The sequence below is a fragment of the Falco cherrug genome, chromosome Z (genome assembly GCF_023634085.1).
Source record: "Falco cherrug isolate bFalChe1 chromosome Z, bFalChe1.pri, whole genome shotgun sequence".
NCBI lineage: Eukaryota > Metazoa > Chordata > Aves > Falconiformes > Falconidae > Falco > Falco cherrug.
Genome location: NC_073720.1, coordinates 10,945,435 through 10,968,877, shown reverse-complemented (window position 1 = coordinate 10,968,877; position 23,443 = coordinate 10,945,435). Strand labels below are relative to the sequence as shown.

Here is a 23,443-nt window from a genome sequence, read left to right as displayed (position 1 = left end):
TCTTCAGAGCAATGCAGTCATTCATCACAGATGCCTGTCAGGTCCTTGTCTGCTGTGGCTCCCAAGCGGACGGTGAACCAGGTCCCAGCTCTGGCAGCAGGCTGCCCTTACTCCCCAGAGAAGGACAGGAGGAGATGCTGTCCTGGGCCAGGCACATGGTCCTGCCTATCTGTCCCTCCTCCAGCCATGCAGCAGCTCTCCCTACCACAGAGCGCAGCTCTTGGAAATCTGTCAAAAAACCAGCAGGGCTCAGTACTTTGTAGACTATGGAGTGAGTTTTTCAGATACAAAATGTCAACAATGTCTTTAGAGGGAAGTACACTTTCCTTTCCATGGCAGCTAGTGACTGCCATGTCAAAAACCTCAAGCTTCAGCCAAGAGCAAATTTCAGTAAAAAATATTCCAAGTCCTCCTGTATCTCTCTCCCCAGCCACGTTTTTCCTGCTCTTTGCCTACCTTCACTGCATCCTCAGGGGTTGTTGGGGCAGGATCAGGATCCACTGCAGTATGAAACAGACATGCCCTCAGTAGGTCTGGGGCTTAGTGCAAGGATCACTTTGATGCGAGGGGTTCTGGAACATCAGCTGAATCACCTGCAGTTTTTATCCATGCCTGTGACCAGTATTTCACATGTTGTGGAATGATAGGACTCATATATACATATATATATACATATATATATATATATAACTCAAAAGCTTTCCTAGGGAACTGACAAAACAGCTGCTGTCTTGGTGGCTGCACACAAGGCCAGGAAAGAAAGACAAGGCTGCATCTGTGCAAGCAAATTAAGCACACTTTGGGTTCTTCTCTGGGTGCCTGGTCTCATAGCTGGGATCATAAGAGCATTTCTGTCCATCCCAGGCATGGTTAAAACCATCTCAGGTGCTTCCCAGGCTGAATTCAAGGGGAACAAGACACAGAAGGCACAATCTTCTGTGGTCTCAGGGTCTGGCCTGGCATGGGCATTGCCAGACAGGAGGTAGGATTGCATGTCCACAGCAGAAGCAAGAGTGGCACTAAAGGGAAATGCTACGCTGGTCTCACTTTCTGCCATAATATCCCTTTCAGTGGCTTTACTGGAACTGGTTTTGTCCCTTGCCTCCAAAGAGATGGTGTACGTGGGCTTTTTCTGTCACTAGCATCCCCCATGTGTCACATATGTTGTTTCTGGACCAACTGGTAAGGACCTGGCTGCACCTTCCCCACGTGTACCCTCAGGCAAGGTGAGCAGCACCACAGGGGCCAAAAGCTGTTCCCCCTCCCGCAGCCCTCCCGGTGGTGCAGAGAAGTCCACGGGAGCTGTGAACATGCCCTGGGCATGTTTGCTAGTACAAGGGCTGGTTGTCCTTTGTGCTGGTGGTCTCCTCTGCTTGGTGCCTAGGCAAGGGGCTTCTCTCCAGGGGCATGGCTCGCTTGGCACTAGTGCCAGACCCGGCTGGCAGGGATTCAGGGACCTGGCTGGGTTTCTGTGAGGAGATGGGACATGTGGATCGTTGGGAAGGGTGAGAAGCCTGGTGAAGAAAAGCCCCTTTAGTCTCGTCCCACTGCACTGTTTGTTCTTGCCTCAAGAGTAATGCATGTGGGTGATGGAAATGCTGCTTGTCCAGACACTTTCTGCTGAGATTTGTCCTGTGGGAAGCTGCCAGCACCCTTGGCCAGGCTGTGGGGCTCCGAGAGGGAGCTGGTGTCATCCCCGCTTGCCCTCTTCCTGCAGCCGAACTCTCCCTGGTGGTATGGCCCAACCTACACCTCCATGGTCTGGCTTCTTGGATCTGATCCCCAGGGCTGGAGCATGGGACCAGGGTGCTTTTCCTGGCCTGGGGTCCTGGGGTCAAACAGAGCCCAGAAGTTGTCTGATGTTGGGACCCTTGTGCTCACGCAGGACTCGGCTCTGTGAGAGGTAATACAGCTCATTGTAGTGTATAGGCTCAGCCATGAGCCAGGTGCACCTTTGCCCAGGATCTAGGGCTCAGAGCACCCTTTTGAAAGGGAGGGGGGACCATCCTCTCTGCTCTTAGATGCACCCATCCTCTCTTGGTGCACAGTAGCTGTAAAAACTGGAGATTAAAGAGAAAATCAGGAGGACAAACAAATAGACCTGTCCTACTGCCAGAAGTCTCTGGAAAGTACCTTCCCCATCACCCATCCCTCTCAATGAACTGGTAGGCAGTAATGGGAGGCTTAGTGCCATTTCTGCGGCACTCCCCACCTCTCCCTCCTGTTTTCCTGCTTAGCTGTGCCTCAGGGTAAGGTCTTCTCTGCTCCAGTCGTGTGCCCCCTGGCCAGGAGGCTGGGGGTGAGCCTGCCCTCCCTCCTTTTCTCAGTTGCTCTGCCACCAGAGCAAAATGGCATGGCTGCATGGCAAGACAGAGCTGGGGCTGTAGGAGACTGAGGTGAGGTGGCACCACCTGGCTCACACTGCAGGGATGGGGCTTGGAGGGGGACTAGTGAAGATCTGGGAGCTCACTTAGCTCTGCTTGGGAGCAGATGGGAGGGACAACCACAGGGCAAGAGCCAGGCAAGGACAGCAGCAAAGAAGAGAAGGTTTTGGAGCTTCTCATGTATTTGTGAAATTGATGTGCAGCCCAAGCCTGGCTGGGGTGCATTAAACCCGTAAGTGCGAGAAGCCTTTCCTTGTCTGGGGTGGAAAGGGAGAGCCAGAAGCTTGTTAGCAGTAAGGCAGACTCAGCTCTTCTTGTGATCCTTGTTGAGCTCCATCAAGTGCAAACCTCTAACCCTCGGGTCTCCTTTTCCCTCTGTCTGCTTGGCCCTGTGCTGCCCCATTCCTGCCCAGTTTCCTTGGACCCCTCTGACCAGGCTTTACCTGAGCGATTACTCTTCTGTACCTGTCCAGAGGGCTTTGGCAGCTGTGTTGTGTCACTGCACACAGATGTGCCAAGTGTCGTATGGCTACTTTGCTTGGGAGGTTCAACCTCTGCAACCTTCATTCTGCCTCCTCCACAAACAAATCTCACTCTTCTCCACTTTCCCACAGAAAGTAAGATTTTCTTTCTTGCAGATGTTTTGGCTGGAAAAGCCCCTCCTCTGCTGGTCTGTACACTGATTGTCCCCACACTGCAAGAACACAACTGTGTTTACATGCACATTCCTTAATCTTGTTTAAATATCAAGCCATGAATTTCTACTGACTCTGGGGGGACGATGCTCCAGAAAAGCAGCATTTATGTCAGGAGTCTTGTGAGCTGCTGAGGTAGCCTTTGGAGAAGAAAAGTGCTTTTCTTGAAAGACCCTGCAACTTGTAGTTTCCCACCTTTGTTTAGTTGACATGGCTTTTGGAAAAGCACCAGTCAGCACTTACAGTGATGGATGACAGCCACTATATTGCAAAGAACAAAAGCAGAAGTGTCCCGGATATGCTACAGCTACAGATTTGCCGCCTTCCCACAGTGCTTGGTTTCATTTCCCAGCTACTGCGCAATGCTCCAGCATCCTCCTTTGTTCCTGCCAAGATCAGATACTCCAGGGAATTCCCAGTGTCAGAGCATGCAGGGCTATGGGTTTCATTGCCTGCCTGGGGTGAAAACAGGGCTAAAGTCCGCTGGGTCGATCTCTGCTGTTTCCAAAGTCTGTGTCCATGCTGTGCAATGGCTTTGCTGAGCCTGTGGGATTTGGCTGGCCTGGGCAGGGAAGCAGGTCCTGGAGATGCTGGCACTCAGCTCTGCACTTCTCACTGAGGGTAGGGAGGCTTTGCCCTGTTTGTGTTGCATCGCCCCATATCTCAGCACAGACACTAGGAGCAGATCTTTTGCAGCATGACAGGGGATGGTAGGAGGGAAGCTCTCTCTACCTTGGCCTGCTTTCAAGCTAAGCTGCTCACCAGCCCTGCTGCTAGCAAATCCAGCGCAGGTGGCTGGTTGCAAAAATTAGCATCTCCTGGCATGCTCATGTGCTGTGGAAGTGGCGTTTAAAACTGTTACTGCAGACTAAAGCAAAAACTCACCACAAAGAGCCATTTTTGAGACAGCCTTATACCAAGAGGTGCTCCAATCTTCAGTCCAATTTGGCAGGCACTGGAGCTGTCCTGGTTTCAGCTGAGATGGAGTTAACTTTCTCCTCAGTAGCTTGTACAGCACTGTGTTTTGGCTGATGTAAGAACAATGCTGATGGCACACCAATACTTTTAGTTGTTGCTGGATAATGTTTCTACTAAGTCAAGGACTTTTCAGTTTCTCGGGCCCTGCCAGCGAGAGGGCTGGAGGGGCACAGGGAACTGGGAGGGGACACAGCCAGGACAGCTGAGCTGAACCAGCCAAAGGGGTGTTCCATACCATGGGGCGTCATGCTGGGTATATAAACCTGGGGGGTTGGCTGGGGCCTGGGGATCGTTGCTCGGGCACTGGCCGGGCATCAGTCAGCGGGTGCTGAGCAGCTGTACTGTGCATCACTTGTTCTCCTTTCTCCCTTTTCCTCTGGATTTTATCCTTTCCCCCACCTTTCCAGTAAAACTGTTACTATTATCATTATTGTTATTATTGTTATTGTTGTTGTTCTTACCTTTTTATACTGCTTAAATTACTAAATTGTTCTTATCTCAGCCCTTGAGTTTTACATTCCTTCCCGATTCTTCTCCCCAGCTCTGCGGGTGTGGGGAGCGGCTGTGTGATGCTTGGTTGCCGGCTGGGGTTAAATCACAACAGCAGTGGTAATGGCAGAAGTGCACGCTGCGTTCAGTTGTTGGGGTGAGGACAAGGGGGTACACATCCTGCAACCTGCTACCACTGCATCCAGGCACTATTCCCTTCCCCCCCTGGCAGGGACAACTGTTGTAACCTATCTCTGAGCTTTTGTTTTGAGCAAGGATTTTGGGCATCACTCATGAGTGATCCTGTAGTGCATGAGTTATTTAAGTCAGCCTTGGTGGGAAAGGTGGTCCCAGGTGGGACAACTGGGCTCTGGAAAGCTGTGCACCCACTTGGGAGGGTTGTGGAGGACAGCAGTGAGCTTGGTCAGAGGGCTGAATGACTTGGCCTCCAAGCACAGGCTGAAGGAGCCTGGGTTTACCCTGCTTCCAGGAATTGCTAAAATGGTCTTCAAGTGCACAGAGGGATGCTGCGAAAAGAAAGTGAAAAAAGTACTCTCTGAGTTTACTTCTGACAGGTCAAGAAACCACAGGGGTCCCTGGGGTCAGACTTTAGGGGGAAATTCCATTTAGCAGGAAGAAGCACTGAAGAAATGCTACAGCTCCACTTCTGAAAACTTTCACAGTCCTACCAGTGCCTGTCAGAAAGCTGTAAGTAGTGCTGGCCCTGGCTCAGCACAAGATGGATTAGATGACCTGGGGCAGTCCTTCTGAATCCTTTTTTTCCCCTGTTATTCTAGCCTACCACGTTCCCAGTGGGTGAGGTGGGCTTCCTCTGCCTTGTGCTATTCCTCTGAGAGCTGCATGAAGTCACAGGGCCCCTGGAACTTCTCTAGAAGGTGGAGGTGGGAGGATGGAGTCACACTCTGAAGTCCCCACTCATTTGCTGGGTGCTTGATGTGAGGCTGCCCGTGACCACAAGAAACCCATGTCCCAGGGTGCAAATCCAGGAACTGACCTAGTGCCCATGTGATGAAGATGCCTTGGGAGCATGGGGAGAGCTTGGAAAGCTGGGCCGAAGGAAGCAGGTCATGTGCCATCCATGAGGCCCCTCTGAAGTGGAGCAGGCTGTGCAGACACTAACAGTAGAGTATGAACCATCAGTCGTCAAAACCAACCTCCTTGCTGTTACTACCTGGGCCACATGCTAGTGTGCTCCTGACTAGGGCCTTGGCAAGCTTGTCTCTGCTTTGTCAGCATAATTTGAGTGTGGGTTTAAGAAGAAAAGAAAGCAACCAAAAGAGAGAAAAGAAGAGTTCTTCAGGGCAAATGTGAAGCTGAAGAGTTTAGCATCAAATGCCTATTGAAAGCAGCTGTGAAGCCTTGCTCCAAGATAAATGAAGGCTGGTTTGAAGCTCGAGAGCTAGCTGGCAGGACATACTGTTCCAATCTTGTCAAATGCTTCCTGGACCACCTGTTCTTGCAGAGCTGGGTTCACCACAGAGCTGCCAAGGTGCTGTGTGCTCCAGTGGAGTGGCTGGGTGTATCATCAGGACCATGATGCTCAGCCCAGGCTTGGAGCAAGGCAGGGCTCAGGGTGTCCTTTCTCCCTCTGGAGAGTTCAGAGAGCTAGAGACGTTTCCACCTGGTGGTTTATCCACATCTTTTCGAGATTTTGAGGTTTTTTGAGTGGAGGCAGTCATGAAAGTTTGGCTGGCAGGAGATGTGCACTGCCTGGCCCCCTGGGTAGTACCAAATGGAGGCTGTAGTTTTGGGTTGGTGCAAGGTCTGAAGCACATGAGTCAAGGGATTTTTAACCAAAACGGGTCCAAGAGTGTCTATGCTCAGTGCTTTAACAGAATGAGGAAGGGCTTGAGCAGCTAACATCTGGAATAAGATCAGAAGCCAGACACGCTCCTAACCAAAGGAGATACATGGCCTTGGAGGAGAAAACAGACATGTAAATGGAGATGGAGGGGGCCAACAGCAGGTTGGATTTCTCTGGACTTGTTTTCCATGTACTGCAACTGTCTAAAATAAATGCTGGGGGGCTATGGTGTGCCAGAACATGCTGAGGCCATTCATCACAGGCTGTGCTGGCAGCTGGGACAAGTCCATGACAAGCCGAAGCTTCCTGCTATCCAGAGGGGCTCTGCCTCATTTGCATCATCAGTCTTGAGGCTGCAGCCTTTCCCGTACTGCATGCAGGCAAATGCAGGGAAAGACCAACTTCTTTCAGCAGGGCATTAACCCCTGCAAATGTGACCCTGCGGTGCTTTTCTACAAGGGCTCTGGCTGGGCTTCAGGGGGGTCATTGCTCTCTCTGCTCCCAGAACCCCTCCAGCGCTGTCCGGGAAGTAATTTCTCCTGGATCTTGCCCCTTGTAGGGTATTTCTGGTTGCACTCACAGAGTAGTTCTGGGTCAGCACTTTCCAGCTAAATAGTCCCAATCTGTTCAGCATTGCTTCTTCCAGAAGCTTCTTTCCTGTTCCAGACAGCATGTGTGAAGATGGAGGGCAGGTAGTTCTGCAATGATCTGGTATGGCTCTGCTATGAAGGGCTTTTTCGGAAAGCCAGGAGATTGAGTCTGGCTATAGTGCTGGCATGAAGACAGTCTGCAGCTCCGTGCCATACTTGTGTGGGCCATCGGGGACAGTACAGGCACAGTTGAACACAGACATTCCCAAGTGAGCCTTTTTCTTAGGTGCTTGCAAAGGGATCTTGGAGGAGGCCACTGTGGCTGGGTCTCTGGGGGCCTCCCCCTGGAGCAGAGGTCTCTATACTGCTCCAGAGGCAGCATCTTCCTTCCCAGCCTTCCTGTGGGATACTTCTGTCCAAGGATTTCCAGGCAGAGGATGGCCAGGGCCAGGAAAAAGCCATCAAGATAGTAAAGCTGGAGTTTGTAGGGGCAGAGCTGCCAAGGCTGCAAAGGCAGCGCCGGGCAGGGGAGCCGGGGAAGTCTCTGAAGCAAATAAGATGTACCAGTCTGGTATTCCTACCAGGGCACAGCAGCAAAGAGTGGAAAGTCCCTGGCTGGCTCTTCTGTGTCTGATAAGGCAGGATGGTTTGCCAAGGAAGGACTTGCTTGTGGATCCTTTCTTACAGGAAACAGAGAGGAGAGTCATCAGGACAGCAGTTAGAAGGCTCGGAAAAGAAAAGTCAGCCAGATCCTTACTTCAGGCAGCTCCAAGCACAGCCGTGGTGTTAGCTGGGCCCCTACACTGCACGGAGAAGCTGTTGGGAGGTCCTGGGCAGCAGGTCCAGGACTTCCCATCTGCAGGCTGGGAGTGTAACACTGAAGCCTGCTAAGCTCCTGAGCTCTCCTCCCCTCTCCTAATGCTACACGCTCCCCTTAGAAGTGCACTGCTCCCCGCAGAAACCCTGAAGGTCTTTTAAAGCTTCCTTCTGCTTCAGGGAGGCTGACCCTCCTTCAGTTTTGGTTGGAAACATCCTCCTTGCAGCCCACTGCAGCCCTGCCAGGGCCAGCCCAGCCACTCCTGTGCTAATGTTGTCCCCAGGCCTGGCACAACCTGTGTCCATCCCTAAAATGATCAGGTTGCAAGTTTAAAGCAAATGTGAGTGTCTTTTTCACACCCTCTGTAGATAAGTCATGGAAACCTGCAGTGCAGAGCACTGGGGAGGCACAGTCAGGGACTGGACAAACCCATCACAGGTGGGTCCCATGCAAACTCCACCTGGGGAAACTCCTATGCTAGTGACTCCTAGGTGCTGGGAGAGGGTGGCAGGGGGGGATGGCTCTGGTTTGCTCTGCTTCTTGTGCTTTTTCTTATGCATCTAGCAGTGGTCTCAGCTGGAGAGAGAGACAGAGTGATACACCCTCTGTCCTGACCCAGCACTGCCATTCTTGGGACTGTTTCCTCTGCCCGTTGCACTGCTGAATTTCACCCAGTATCTATTACACCTACTTATTCTTGTAAAATACATTGCCATGCCCCTGAATCATCAGAGAACATCATTAACCTGTTCCCACCTTTTGTGCTGGTGTCCCATGACCAGCCCCACAGGGTCCTGCGACAGCTCGCAGATGGACCGAGCCCCATAGCTGCTGCCCTTTCCCAACACCCTGCTTGCTGTAGCCACTCCTCACCCCTCAGCAAGGCTGGGATGCGGGGCACCAGCAGAGGCTCTTCCCTGCCCTTCATCCCTAGGAGATCTTCACCTACCCAGCATTTCACACATCCTGAGGAAGCAACTGCAGATGGAGGAGCCGTGGGTGCTGTCTGGAAGGGAGTGTGCTGGTCCTTTGACCTCCTGTCCTGCAGGAACAAGAGGACTCCTGGCTCCTTGCCCTGATCTAGCAACATTTAATCAAATGTGCCTGCATCCCTGAAAAATCCCGGCCAGCAGAGAAAGGCAGCCACTCAGCAGGAAGGAGAAGGAAGCCACCACTGAGCCTTTTCTTGTCTTTGTTCAGGCAGGCAAAGTCCAAGGCTAGCTGTCACATGGAGCCTATCCCGGCTATGGTTGTGTGCCAGCACATCCCGGAGACCTACAGGAATTGGCAGCAGAGAAAAACAATCTGGAAAGCACTTTGACTGAGGATATCCAGGGGGACCCAGGGCTCAGGACACAATCCATGAGGTTGGGCAGTCTTTTTGCGTGCTCCTGTGCCATTCTCTGCTCACCGTGATGGGCCTCTCTAGCTCCTGATAGGAGAGAAGCAGTTCAGTCCTGGCTGCCCAGGGAGGTTGGTGAGGGACAGGTCTGGTAGGCATTTGTGAGCATCCCAGACCATATCTGGTGCTGACATGTAGAGTGAAAAACTGCTGGTGGGTCACTCCAGCACATTTTAAGTATTTTGTGGTTTGGGTGTTGTTTGTGGTTTTGTTTTTTAAATTTAGAAAGAGAGTGATTTCTGGGGACAGGGATGTTCAGGGCAAACGTGGCAAGCCTCAGAGATGGGCACAAAGTAAGGGGCTGCCCTGAGAGATGCCTGCCCTCCATCTAAATCTCTTGTGGCCACTGTTGCTTCATCCCAAATGCCATTTCTGGAGGGGCAAGAGGGTTTGTGGTCATCTTGTGGGAACACCCCTCACCACCAGCTCATCATGCTGGAAGAACAGCCCCAGCAGAGCAGATTGCCACCTGCCTGTGTCAGAGAGTTTATCAGGTAGATGTGGTTGCAGCTCTGAGCCCCAGGAGAAACTGGCTTGTGGGGGAATGACCCTGCAGAGCTCTGCTCCACAGTGACAGTGGCCTCATCATTCTGCTGTGGCCCTGCTATGATCTGTGTGCACCACTCATTGTCCCTCTCCCCCTTCCCTGGGTAATGGAGTGGCAGATCTTCCACTCATTGCCTGCCTGGTCTATTTAGATGAGATTGTAAAGTCTTCAGGGTCCAGTGTAGATCTGATCTCTGGACAGCACCCATAAGAGTCATGGTTCCTGTGTGGCTTGGACAGGTGCACATGGCTGGCACATCCCTGTAGTCTGAGTGCTGATGCTCCTTGCAGTGTCCAGGAAACCCAAGCCACGTGTGCTGACTGCTGGCACTGGCCACAGCAAATGCTTCAGTGCTCTCCTTCCCTCTCTACTGTCCCAAAATCCCAGGAGAAGACTGCCATACTTCTCCAGGCCAGGGGAGCCCTGCTTGTGCTTGCTGGAGACACTGTCTCAAGGACACTGTGATGTGCTGGGATGGGTCCACAAGCCTTGCTCCCCTCAGCTCCTTTCTCAGACAAAGAGAGAGCAAGGAGAAAGGATCTCCCAAACCTCCATTAGCACCAGCAGTGCTTGCAGGGAGGTAGAGAGACCTGAGCATAGAAGAAGTCTACTTGTGCCCTGCTGATGGTGGTAAATGAGCTTGTACAGCACACAGCATACATCAGAGGAAGCCAAAATCTCCATCCTGGTGGGTCTGCTACTTTTTTTTAACTTCCTATGCTGGTACATGTAGGCTTGTATCAGTTCAGAGCTGACATCACATCAGTGCTCCAGACACATTCCCTAGTGCTGTTCCCTGGGCTTGTCTTTGGTGACACTGTAAAAATCCACCTCACTCTGCTAGCATGCCTGGCTGGTTGTCACTAGCTTGTGCATAGCCATTGTACCTGTGCGAGGACACTGAAAGCCACTTGGTTTACAGCCAGGGATGGGCCAAGGCTAGCCTGCCCAGCCTGCAGCAAGTGCGTGCCAGGAATACTTCCCAGGTCATGAAGGGTGTTTCCCAGTGAGCTCCCAGCCCTGCACAGCTACTGTCTTACACCAGTGCTGTTTAGTGCCATTTACCTCCACAGGGAAATCAGCTGTTGATTATGCAGCAGTAGGTTAAAGGGCTTTTAATATCTTTATTGGTTACAAGATACACAAACTTAGCCTGGTAACAGACATCAAGGAAAAAAAAAGTGAAGGTAAATCTAAATGATCACAGGACAACTCAGCGCTTTATCCCCTTTTTAAACAATGTGCTCAGGTTTGCAGATTATGCAGCCCTGGGTGCATTCGCGTAAATATTCACAGTGATACGATGTAGGTTCATATCCTTGAAGGGACACCTGCAAGCCCCATGTCTTGGACTTCCCCTCTCCTTGCATTGCTGATGCTAATTTGTCCTGCTGATGGATTGTGCGGCTGGAGAGCACTTTGTCACTCTGTCCTGCCTCCCAGCACGAGCAGTGAGCAGATAGGCAATAGGGGTTGCATCATCTCCTTGCTGCCCTCGGCAAAGCTGAGGAACACAGGAGAAATGTGTGATATTTAACGTCCAGATCCTAGAGACACTGAGAAGCTGGACTTCCCTTGGTGTGACAGAAGTGAAACCCAACAGCCATCTGGGCAGCACCCCTTCCTTAATACTTCATGGAGGTTCTGCTATTGCGCATCATCCCAATACCCAGCCTCCTTGTATGCAATTGTCTTTTTTGTCTTTTCTTACTTTCTGGATCCCAGCTGTGTTTTTAGGAAGGATATGGAGATTATTATACTGGAGGAATCACAGCAGCAGTTGCTGTGGGCTTTGCTGGAGCCTGTGCAAAGGGAACTTGCACTTCTCTTTGCAGTCAGTGCCCCAGGAAAGGCAGCAGATACTTTCTGGGTATTTTCGTTCAAAGTGGCTGCCTTCAGGAGGAAATGAAAGCATGGCCCTTCAACCACAAGTACCTTTCCTCTGGGCTGCAGACCCTGGTTAGCTCTTACATGTTTTATGAGTTTCCAGTCTTGTAGAGCAGGGAGCACTACAGAGGTGAAGCAGGTTTGTAGAGCACCTGTCAGGTCTTCACCATGGATCCTCAGGCCACAACTTAGGAACCGCTGTATTTAAAGGGTTGTCATGCAAAGGGGTAGAGAAAGAGGTTATCAACTGCAGAATTTGGCCCTGGAGCAAAGCCGGTGTGTTTATGCAACAGGAATAAGCAAACAGCTAAAATCTGCAGGAAGCAGAGCCCAATAATCCACTGCAGGATCTAAGCCACCAACAAAGCACGGCTCCTTCACCTTTCCTCCACTCTGAGGCTTCAGCCTCTGCTGGGTTCCCCTCCTGTTAGGCTGCAGCATGGCCGGTATGGCCATGGTGGCACACAAATGGTACTGCATTTTTTTCCATTTATCCTCCCAATGGGCCCCTTAACTCAGCAGTTCTCTTTAGCCATGCTACAGGCAGGAGTCCAAAGTACCCAACTGCCCCAGTGCCCCCTGAAGACACAGCAGTGCCCATTACAGGGCATCAGGGCTCTGTGGGTGACAGTAACTGAAGCAAATGTCCCCTTGTGCTGGAACATATTCAACGTTGCTCCTGGCAGGTTTTGGCCCAGGTCAACTAGCCTAGGCAGCTGACCCCAAAGGTGGGCATCATTCCCAACAGGCAGTTTGGGTGAAGCCAAGGAGGGTGAAGAGAGTTCAGTAGGGTGGAGGTTGGCTGTCACATGCCTGTTGGCCCAGGGACAGAAAGTGGTCCCCAGCAAAGCTGGTTTCCTAGTGCAGATGTAGCTGGAGAATCCCTGCCCTTCTTTGTGCAGTCCTGGGTGTTGGCTTCTGCATGACACTTCTGCTGGGGCTGTCAGTGTGTCATGGGGGGTTATCGCCTTTACCCCTCTGGAAAGCAAGGTCAGCTGGGTCTCAAAAGGCTCATCCCTCAGCTCTGCACATAGCAAAAACATTTCCCCAGCCCCCTCAGCTACCTTGCTTGCTAATGCCTCTCATTCACCACCTGCCACACAAGGTGCTTAGATGGTCTTGCCTGGCAGCACCAGGTGAGGGATGTGGATGGTGTCACCCTGCTGCAGGCAGGAGAGGACATGGCTCCCAGTTTGCTCCAGAGCCTCTGGCTTGGTGGTCAGCTTGGGACCACTTGGCACCAAGATGGAAGCAGGCTCCAGCATCTAGGGACCCAAGACGGGGGGAAAAGCAAGGCCAGGGGGTGAGAAGGTGCCTGCTGCCCATGACATCCTGCCACCACTTAGAGATGCCGTGCAGAGGCAGGAAGCGTTTGCTTGGTGAAAAACACCCAGGATGAAACCCTGATAACTTTCAGCCTACAGGGAAGGGCCAGAAACACTCCCAGGACCTGGAATGGAAAGCTGAAATCACTCATGCTTCAAGGTAAAGATGTGACATCCTCAGGCAAAGGGTCTTGTCCATCCCTCAGGTCAGGAGTGATGGTCAAACCCTCCTGGATCTGTAAATCCCACCTTCAAGAGTGATGCAACTACATCTGTGTTGCTCTGCTGCCTTTGGAGGCTGAGTCTGGCAAAGGGATGGGGAATCCTCAAGACACAGGGATGCATCAGCCTATGCCACCTCTGTTGTCACTCCTTCTGCCCTGATCCCATGTCCCCAGGCATCAGCACATGACAACACAGAGGCTGGCAGGGAGCCCAACTATGCTGCAGAGGGCCAGAAGGGCTTTCTACCTGCTCTGCTTGTGGTTCAGTGGTGCTCACAAAGGGTCAGTGTCTTGCTGCCTTGAGCCACATGAGTCCCTTGGTTTCTGTTCCCCAGTCACTCTCTTCCTTTCATTTTTCACATTTTTCTCTTTGACTGTAAATGGCCACGAAAGGGATTTCCCAGCCCTCACGGAGGAAGAGGCAACAATCCCTTCCTGAAGGAAGTGGCCAGGATCCCTGAAGGACCCTTCTCACCCAAGGGTAAATGATACTGATGTCCCCAGGCAGGAAAAGTTGGAGGCAGCAAGGGCAGAGGATGCTGCCATGGGTAGGTCTCTGTAGCACTTTGTGGAGGAAATACTGCTGCTGCCATTACCTCGTTAATGCTGGGGTGGGGGGGGGCTGCCATTGGGAACCCAGCTGCTGGGGTCACCTGGTGCTCTAGTCCAAGCACTGCTGAGCTCTGGAGCCCCAGGTTTGCCACAAAAGCATGCTGTTGAATAGCCAAGAGTCCCGCTGGGGAACTCCAAGGAGTGCTTTGAGCAGGATGATTTACTTCTCATTCTGCAGCTCTACACCAGAGACAGCTCTCATCCCATTTATCCACCTGGAAGTCTGTCTTTCAGAAACAAAATCTTCCTCTTCAGCGACTGTCTTCTTCCCCCATGTGGAGCTACCTACATGGTGATCTTGGGGTCTGCACGAAGATCTGCATTCAGGGTCTTTACCCTTGAGTGCTGCTGGGAGCTGCTGATGCTGTAGCAGCTGGTGTTGTACTCTTTCCACAGACCTTCTCCTCCACACAGGATGGCCACAGCTGAGATGACACACTTCTCTCTCAAGACTGTCTAATTGGCTTGATTTGTCCGTATTAAACATTTACCATCTACAGTTAGCTCCTTCATTAGCAATGACACATCATGTTTAACCACACAGCAATACTACAGCAGTACCAAAGCCAGCAGCAACCACTCAGCAAACTTCTGCACAAGGTTTAACACAAAGACCACGAGAAAATCTGGGGCTGAATTCAAACAAATGTACACAAGCCTGGAAATACATCTGAGCTGGCAGAAGATCTTAGACCAATATGCACATCCACCTGCACAGCCTTCACCCTTGCCTTCTTTATTTATACCCAGCATTATGGCTTGCCTGTGGACCTGGTGGTTTGCAAGGAGGAATGAACACACTTTTGGCTTGCAAACCACAGTGTAATTAATTCCCAACAAAGCTGGGTTTGACTTTGTGGCTGTGGAAAGTGCTACCCAGGCTTAACCAGATGTCTCTCCTGCATGCCTGAGGCGTTCATGCCAGGGGTCCCTGTTGCCCCAGCCCCACTCCCTCACAGCATCAGACCCCTAGCCCCCAGGGATTTGCCCCAAGGAAGGATTTTCACAGCCTCCTCTCCCAGGGAAGACATGTAATTCCTCGAAAGGCTGTTTTGAAAGCAGTGTTTGCCATCTAGTGGGAAAATCGGGTCTGGGCATTCCTCTTGCCTGCAGAAGGATGGGGCTTGGGGCTGTTTTACCAGGACCACTGTTGGGGGCCACACTCTCCCTTGCCTATAAGTGGGCAGCAGCTCCCAGCTCCAGTGGGGAGCTCCGGGGAAGAAAGAAACTGAGAGAAGTGATGCTGGCTTAGCTTCCTGCAGGCAGCTCAACAGGCTCTTTCCAGCTAGTCATGGATGGCTGTCTGAGTGTGGATCCTCAGCCCAAGCCCTTGCAGTGGTCCCTGGCTGAGCTGGTGCCCAGCATAAGTGGGGAGCTGAAAGAAATGCTCTGGAGTAGGGGAGAAAGCACCATGTCCTGGATAAATGGTGCCTTCCAGGTCAGCATTCCCCTGGGGATCAGTGCCTTCCAGGTTGGCATCCCCAGCATTCTTCTGGCAATCAGCACGCTTCCAGGTCAGCATCACCACTGGCATCAGTGCCTTCCAGGTGAGTAGTTTCCTGAGCATTGATGTCTTCCACACCAGCATCCTCCTGGTCATTGGTACTTTCCAGGTCAGCATTTCCCTGGGGATCAGATCAGTGCCTTTCAGGTCAGCAAATCCTCTTGGGGATCATTCAGCATCCTCCTGGATATCCCAGGAGCAGATATTGACCTGGCACTTTTAGCACCTTACCACCTCCGTATCCATCAGCACAGAGGTGACTAGGCTAGTGCCCAGCAGGTATGCGGCACTCAGCTGTTGCTGTGTCTGGTGGATCTCCCAATGTGGAGCAAAGGCTGGGAGTTACCTGTATGCTGGGAGGGCCCCACACGTAACCCTACAAAGCCACATGCAATTCCCAGAGTCACATTTAACTCTGGCCCATCATTTTTGGGATGCAGAGAAAGGCCCTGCTGTACAGGGCTGGCTGTCTGCCCAGTGCCTGCTCTGTGCAATCCTGCAAACTCATGGAGCACTGGAGTCCCCAGCTGGTGGAAGAGCTCCTGTGTCAGGCTGGGCCATGCTGCCCATAACCTCTCTTTTCTTGGTCTGCCCCTGCAGATGAAGCAGCTGACGTGGCAATGGATGCAGAGGACCATAAGGTGCAGCTGGTGGGAGAAGAGCAGGCAGGGAAGCTCTCTCTCCCTCCATGGGGAAGCTCCCAAAGTGTGTCCTGCTCTGTTTTAGTCCCTGCAGCTCTGAAGACAGCTGGAGGAGAAGATGAAGTTTCTGTCATAGTGAAGGGAGATCATCTCCTCTGAGCAAGTGACACAGCAGCATTGAGAAGATACAGTTCTCATGCTGCACAGCAAAGGAGATGTATGCATGGGGAATATGCCATGGACACTGCTGTGAAAACCAGTACGACTGGATGTGTCCCCTAGTGCCACCACACCTCATGGCAAACACACAAAACTTTGGGAACTCTTGCTTGGACAACAGGACTGTTTTCAGTGGAAAAAAAAGGCTGGCAGGAAAGACCTGGGCTGGGAGAGCTCATCCAAAGGGTTGCTGCTGCTTTGACATGGGAGCAGCCACTCCCTGGGAGCATCCTGAGCAGCAGTGCCTGGGGACAGCTAAGCTGCTGGCTTCAGCCTCCCAGCACCTCTGTGGCCATGTGCCTTGCATTTCCTGGCTGTGAAAGACCAAAAGCATCCTGGAGGCAGGGAAGGGTCCAGCCCCAGCAAGCAAAGAAAGAAACAACCTACTCCTGCAGGGAGAAGCCTACCATGGGGCAGCAAGAACAGGTGTCTCAGGCCTCTACCCTCTCCACATCTGTTTGGGTGCCAGCACATCTGGCCTGGCAGGCGATCTCCCCTTCTCTTGGGAAAGAGCAGATGATGGACAAGGACTTTGCAGGCCTGTGGCAGCTAGAAAGGAAGGCAGATGAAGAAGAGGGAATATGGGTGATCTCAGGGGTCTCTAGCGGGCTGGGTGCTTGGACTCTCTGTAGAAAGACCCCAGGCAGAGTATCCCACATACAGGCGAGATGAAAGCTATGGCCAGGGTGCATGCTCAGCACTGGCTTTTTAAAGCATTTGTGTTTGGATCCACTGTGTCTCCAGGGCATGTTCCCACTGCTGCTCCACTCCCCGTGGCTCCTGAGGAGGATACAATCCTTCTGGAGATGCTCCACTCTCTCCCTTGACACTCTCAGGACTTGCACCGGTAACAATTCAGGCTCTGTCTCATGTCAGCCATGATGCCACTTCCATGGAGACCAGGTGTACGGGCCACACCTGCAACTTGTTCCCACTGTCCTTGCTCTGCCCAAGGGTGCCCCTTTGCCAGCTTTACACATTCGGCCTCCCAGCCATCTTCACAAGTCAGCCCCTGCATAATGAGGATCTTTGATGCTTAGATGATATTTGGATGTCCAAACCGCCTATTCATCCACCTATCCATCCATCTATGCATCCTATGCCAACTGATCCATGCATCCATCTACACACCTGCACAGCTTCTTCCCTCAATTCATGCATCCTTCCCTCCCTGCGAACCACTGACTGTATATGTACCCTTTCTTCCTCACCTCATAACATAAGAATGTTTCATGACCCTATGGCTTCCACAACCTGCCAGAGCTGCTTTTTTCTTTCCTTGGCTCAGGATGTGGTGGAGAAGGAAGCAGGAGCAGCCATGAGAGGTAAGTTGAGACTGTTTTGCTTCACAGTCCTGTGCAACCCGCTTCCTCCCCTGCAAAATGTGGGCTGATCCTGGCAGTGAGGCAGGGAGAGGAGGAAGCTAGGCTTGAGGGCTAGCCCAGATATTTGGCAGGGTTGGTGGCAGTCAAGCATCCCAGGCACTGCTGCACAACTGCCCACAACCACTGCCCTGCTGCAAAGGTTTTGCCGGGGCTATTGCTTTCCCAGAGGAGACCTACACACAGCTGGGTGCCTGCTGCAGCCCAGCCCCTGCCCGAGAGATGCTCTGGGTGTGACCACCCTGCACTGAATGGAGACACAGACCTTTCTGCACCTCAGTGCTGGGGACCTTGTCGCTAGCCTAGCTGGAAACTAGGGACCTAGCACTGCCTGCTGGAAATTTTGTACCCCCAGCAGGTCCCAGGCCATGTTCTCCTGCTCTTTTCTTCTGCTGGGCTTGGGCTGGTCCCTGTCCCATGCCAGGGAGCTGGGCCCATCCCCACTCCTTGGGGATGCAGCCCACAGGCTGCTTCGAGCTGGCACAGCCCCAACATCCCCAGGCCTGGCTTGTACCAGCTCCCCCAGCAATCTTGGCAGAGCATCCACACTGGGAAGGCTGGAATACAGCAGGAAGGCAAGTTTGGAAGTGCCTCTGCCTTCTCTGGGCAGGGTGAGCCCAGGCAAGGCTCCAGCCTGCAGCTGGAAGCCTCCTGCTCAGTCAGTGGCTGTGTGAGCCACTGAAGAGCCTGAGCCTTGGAGAAAGTGCCCTGGCCCCATGGTGGGACAGGGAGGTGCCGGCACTGGGACTGCTGTCATGGTCCCTTCCTGTTTTTCTTCTCCATGCTTGAAGACAAAGTTGACTTTGGCATGTAGAGCCCTCTCCTTTATCCCAGATTTCTTCCACCCCAGCCCTCCCCTTGCATCTTCACTGGTCCAGCGAAAAGCTCTGTTTACCCAGCACCAGGGCATCCTCTCCCTGGGCAGCTGTGAGTGCAGCCCCCAGCACCAAGTATCTTCAGCCCCCAAGCACTGAACTTGCTCCTTGGGGTCCCTGATGCCTTTGATGTGTCACATTTACAGGCTACTGGGGCAGGGATCTGAGCCTTGGGGCATCCCAGCAGGCAGATGCAGTGCAGGCAGGCAGGACTTCATGGTGGCATGCACTCTCACCCGCTCTTGGTATCTCCAGCTGCCAAATGGGTGGCAGGTCTCATCTCTAAAGCTTCCATTGAAGAGGAAAGGTATCATCCTCCAGGCCCAAGGGCAGCAGGATGTGGTGATGAGGACCAGATGTGCATCTCCTGCCCTCAAGCTGCTCTGGTCACCAGAACTGGGTGTCCCCCGTGCCTGGCCAGGCAAGCCTCAGCTAACGAAGGGGACACAGGGCTTGGCACATGGAAACAGCATAGCTATGGAGTCCCTGTGCCTGTCACTTCTTATCTACCCACTAAGCTTGCCTGCACAATGCAGGCACACATTCCTTTGTGGATGTGTGAGGCTCTGGCATTCTCTTCTCACCCCGGCCAGCAACAACCTCCTTCTATATGGAGCACACCTGGACCTTCTGGAGTTGATCAGCAGGCAGGATACAGGGGTCAGAGACGCCATCTCACACTCTCCCATTTTCTGGCCATTGTGCTCCTGCACCTAAAGCCAGCACCAGGTGCCAGGAAACCACTGAGCTCAATTTGCAAATGCTGAAGCCACTAGCTATGGAATGGACATCACCCATGTTCAACAGCATCATATGGACAACCACAGCCCTGATTCCCTCCATAGTGGCAGAGGAGTGGGAGCTGGTGGTGATAAGAGCAGGTTTCCAAGTGGAAAGGGCTGCCCACGCCATGCTGGGGACTGAGGGGAAATGGGTGACCATGACACATCAGAAGGGGTGCTGTCTGGTTTGGATGCCAGGGATCGGAGCCCGGCAGATGATGGCAGTGTGACACAGCTGGAGCTGACAAGTTCTGAGATGCACCAGGGAGAAGGGATGTCGCTATTGGGCCCAGAAGCCCAAGTAGGATCTGCCCCCTTATACCTCCCCAGCTTGGTGACCTGCCTTGCTTGCTCCATGGACAGCCCTGCTCCTGTCCAAAGATGATACCACACCAGCAGCACACCGTAGATGGAGGGCTGACCCCCATCTCCCCCATCCACTGTCAGTGTGCTCACTGGAGGCAGTGAGGGCAAAGCCAAGCACCAGCATGGGCAGCCCCTATGCCCCTGCACATGGGGTGGGAGCACAGGGGCACCCAGTGAGGGCAGAGGGGTCTGTGGGCACATGAGCCATTGCAAAAGGCACAGCCCTACCCCTGTCCCCTCCAACCCAGTCCCCACAAGGACCCTCTGGGAAGTCACACCCCTCCAGGCTCCCTCTGCATCCCGGGTTCAAGGGCAGCCCTGGGGCTCAGCTAGTAGTGACACATCACCCCGGTGGGGTGGGTGCACTGCAGGGTCCCTGAACCCCCACCCCATGCTGACTCTCCTCCCCATACTCCCCACACTACTGCTGCCTGAATTTCCACCCAGTCCCATCTGGATCTCATTGAGCTGCTGGCGCTGAGCACCAGGGTCAGGAGATGCCAACACATGGAAGTCATCAGAGGGGCCGGGTCGAGACGCAGGGAGGGGGCCACATGCTGAGAGTGGGGGACTGTGCGGAGGGTCCTGTCCCTGCTGCCGGGCTGGTGAGGGCAGGGGAGATGTCCCAGGCAGCTGCCTGCATCCTCTTCTGGCACTCAGCGGGGGCTGGCCCAGGCAAGGGTCTCTCTCAGCCCCTTGAGGCACCCGGGGAAGAGCTGACCTGTTTGGGGACCAGCCCTGCCACCTGTGCACCTCCTGCAAGGACTGTCCCCAAGCTGGCATCTTACTCAGTGCCACTCACCTCTCCCCTGGCCCAGCACCACCTGCAAGGGGGTATTGCTTGGGCAGTGCCAATGCTACCCCCTTTATTGGTATCACTGCTCCATGCAGCCGTGGCATGGGGCAGAGAGTCGGGGGAGTCCCTTCTGCCTGCTGGCAGCTGGTGGGGGGTGATGGGCAGGGCTCAGCACTCCCTGCTCACTGATGCCTGGCGCCCCTGGGAGCCTACACCCATGGTCCCCCCCCCTTGACACTAGGCAGGGAAGTGGGGCTGGCTCAGCGTTTCATCCCCATGTGTTTAGCAGCGCCCAGCAGTAGGGCTGGCCAGAGACGCTGAGTCCAAGGTGCCTCCAGCTGGCTTCTGGAAGGCACAGGCAGCCCAAAGCTCCCAGGAGCAGTGCCTCTCTCCTTAGGGTCCATCCTGCAGCCCCAGGGTGCTGGGAGCTCCGGCAATGTCCACGACCATGGGGCAACCCAGAAGGCGTGGGGTCCTTAGGGGCCAGCAGTGGCATCAAGTCCCACGTGTGAGCGAGCGGGTGCAGGGAGTGGGGATCGGCCAGGGCTCACTACAGGATCTGGGCCTCTGCCGAGAGAGAGGGCAGGGGGTCAGGGGGGCACTGATGGGCCCCCCACGCTCCTTCCCCCGCATTCCCCCCGTTACCTCCCCTGCATCCCGACTCACTCGGTAGTGCCTTCAAGTGGGTGGCAGCAACCAAGAAGTTGTGGGGTTTGGTCTTGTCCTTGCCTTGTTTCCTCACCCGGAGCCTGGGGACAAAGCAGCAGTGGCTAAGGACCCCAAGCAGCACCCCTGGGCACCAGGACCTACCCACATCCCTGTTGATCCCACTCTGCATCTCCAGCCTCAGCCACTCCAGTGGGTCAGCTCCAGGGCTACAGAAGGAGCTCGTCACAACACAGAGCAGGACTGGAATCGGGACAGGGACCAACCGCAGAGCCATGCTGTGTCAGGGAGAACACAGCCATGGCAGGATGAGAGGGGACCTGGGGAAGGACCAGCCGGCAGTGCCCAGTGGCAGGACTCCCAGGGGATGAAGGCATATGGAGGTGTCTCTGGGATGACTCTGGAGCATGAGAGTCCCCAGAAAGGCAGAAGCCTTTGCGGTGATGTTAGTAGCCGCAACATCTTTGGGGGATACTCAGAAAGGTCCCATGGATGTGGGCTTATCAGAAAGATCCCAGGCAGGCTGGGAAGTACTATAGCCCATGGGGTGTGCTGGGAAGATGCAGTGATGTTTCAGGGGGCAAGGGGAGCATAAAGCAGCTTATGGGGCTGGCATCAAGTCTGTATGGGCAGAGACCTCAGAGCAGGGCTGGCGGGGGACATGGGGCACCCCATCCTGAGGGTTCGGGGGCCAGAGTGGGATGGGTTAGCAATCATGCAGACTCCTCCGTCTCAAAACCCAACCTACCAGACGAGGATGGTGATGATGAGAACAGCAGCCAGGACAAAGAAGGCGAAGATCCCGAGGGACACCAGGACAGCCATCTTCTCCACGGGGTCACTGTGGTCTGGGACAGAGAGACTGCCATGGTCAAGGGATGCCACAGTCCCCAGCACCCGGGGGATCCTATTGCAAGCTCCTGGACAATCCAGCACCCCAGCCACACATGGGCATGGGGCAAGGGACCCTTGGCACTCCTGCCTGCCACCCCCAGGCTCTACTCACTGATAGGCTCAGGGTTGGAAGCCTGGGAGGGCTCCTTGGCCAGGATCTCCAGGCTGGTGTCTGTAGTGGTTTCTTCACTTGCTGTGGTCACCAGGTCTGGAAGGACAGAGGGGATGGGAAATACTCACCAAAAAGCATGGGCAGCATCCCAGAGACCAACAGAGAGGAGTGAAGAAGTGTGCCCTTGTGCCCTGGGGTCAAATGAGCCCAAGGATGCCCCCAGGGTGCCAGTAGTGCTCTGGGAGTCCCACTCTGCCCCGAAGCTGTGGGGGGCAATCCCCAAACGGCAGCAGCATGGCTGCACCCTGCCATGGGGCTGGGACATGCTTTGCCCCCTTGATGCAGCCTCCCACCATGGGGCCAGTTCTTAGACAGTGCACAGGACCAGCTTTCTGGGTCAACTTTAAGGGACCTCAGGAGCTGCGACTTGCTCTGGGTAATATTTGGAGGATGGGTGCTCTAGGGAAGGGGTTGGAGAGGAGAAGCCCGGGTGCTGGAGGAGTTTTGGGGAGGGATGGTGCAACCTGGTAGGGCTGGTGGGCTCTGCAGCCTGTCCCCCTCGCACCTCTGACTGGTGTCGCCCGGGCCTCAGCACTCCATTCGCTCCAGTTCCCTGCATCCAGGAAATCCTTGGCGCTGACTTGGACCACGTGTTCTAACCCAGCAAAGGCATCTGTGATCACCTCGGACAGGTTCACCGTCTCCACCTGTGCCGTGCAGAGGGGAGCTGTGAGGCAGGCACGGGCACCCCTCACTGCCCTTGTGCCAACCCTCCTCCCAGGCCAGCTTTGCCTTTTCTTGCCCACCGCTTACCACAGACCAGGAGCGATGGATAACGGGCCGGTACTGGAGCCGAAACCTGAGCTGGAAGTGGGGTTCCTTGGGCCAGGAGGAGGGATACTTCCAGCTCACGTGGAGCCGCCGTGGGGCGAGGGGGATGGGCTCCACCACCAAGCCCTCTGGAGGGTCTGGCTTAACTGTGCAGGAATGGACAGGGAACCTTCATCACACCAGAATGCCATGCAGAGGGGTGTTGGGCTCCCTTCTGCCGCCCAGAGCTGGATGCCCAAGGGATGGACAGACACTGGGATGGATAGATGGATGGATGGGGACTCACTGATGGCCTGCATGGTGACATCAAGGAGGCGAAAGCTGGAGCCCAAGGGGTTCACCTCAGTGATGTTCAAGCGGTAGGAGCTCCAGAACTCTGACCCATGGACAGTACAGGTGCCGGGGTGGGATGGATCCTGCAGGCATGGCCCCACATGCCCGTTCTTGTTCCTGCAGACAGGGAGGCAGGGTGGTGACATGTCCGTCTGTGTCCCCCCCCGTCCCGCTCACCACACAAAGTTTCACAGTTCTGCCAAGGAGGTGCTATGCAGGGAGACCCCCATGCCAAGACCCTGGTGGAGGATGTAGCCCCTGTTGCAG

General features: G+C 54.1%; 1 protein-coding gene across 5 annotated transcripts in view; it reads right to left on the bottom strand.

Annotated features, from left to right (window-relative positions):
- Positions 1–10,831: 10,831 nt before the first annotated feature.
- The window catches only part of IL11RA (interleukin 11 receptor subunit alpha), a 33,257-nt gene continuing 20,645 nt past the window's right edge, over positions 10,832–23,443 (bottom strand). For 2 of the 5 annotated variants that reach the window (XM_055699435.1, XM_027801946.2), the window contains exons 7-13: positions 23,130–23,293; positions 22,826–22,989; positions 22,578–22,719; positions 22,013–22,108; positions 21,755–21,854; positions 21,007–21,089; positions 10,832–11,812 (exon numbers count right to left, since the gene is read on the bottom strand). In XM_055699435.1, coding sequence (XP_055555410.1) covers positions 11,778–11,812; positions 21,007–21,089; positions 21,755–21,854; positions 22,013–22,108; positions 22,578–22,719; positions 22,826–22,989; positions 23,130–23,293 — 784 coding nt within the window. In that variant the 3' untranslated portion in view covers positions 10,832–11,777. Of the gene's footprint in view, positions 20,908–21,006; positions 21,090–21,754; positions 21,855–22,012; positions 22,109–22,577; positions 22,720–22,825; positions 22,990–23,129; positions 23,294–23,443 lie in introns of all 5 variants that reach the window. The other 3 variants (XM_055699438.1, XM_055699439.1, XM_055699436.1) reach the window with 3 other exon arrangements.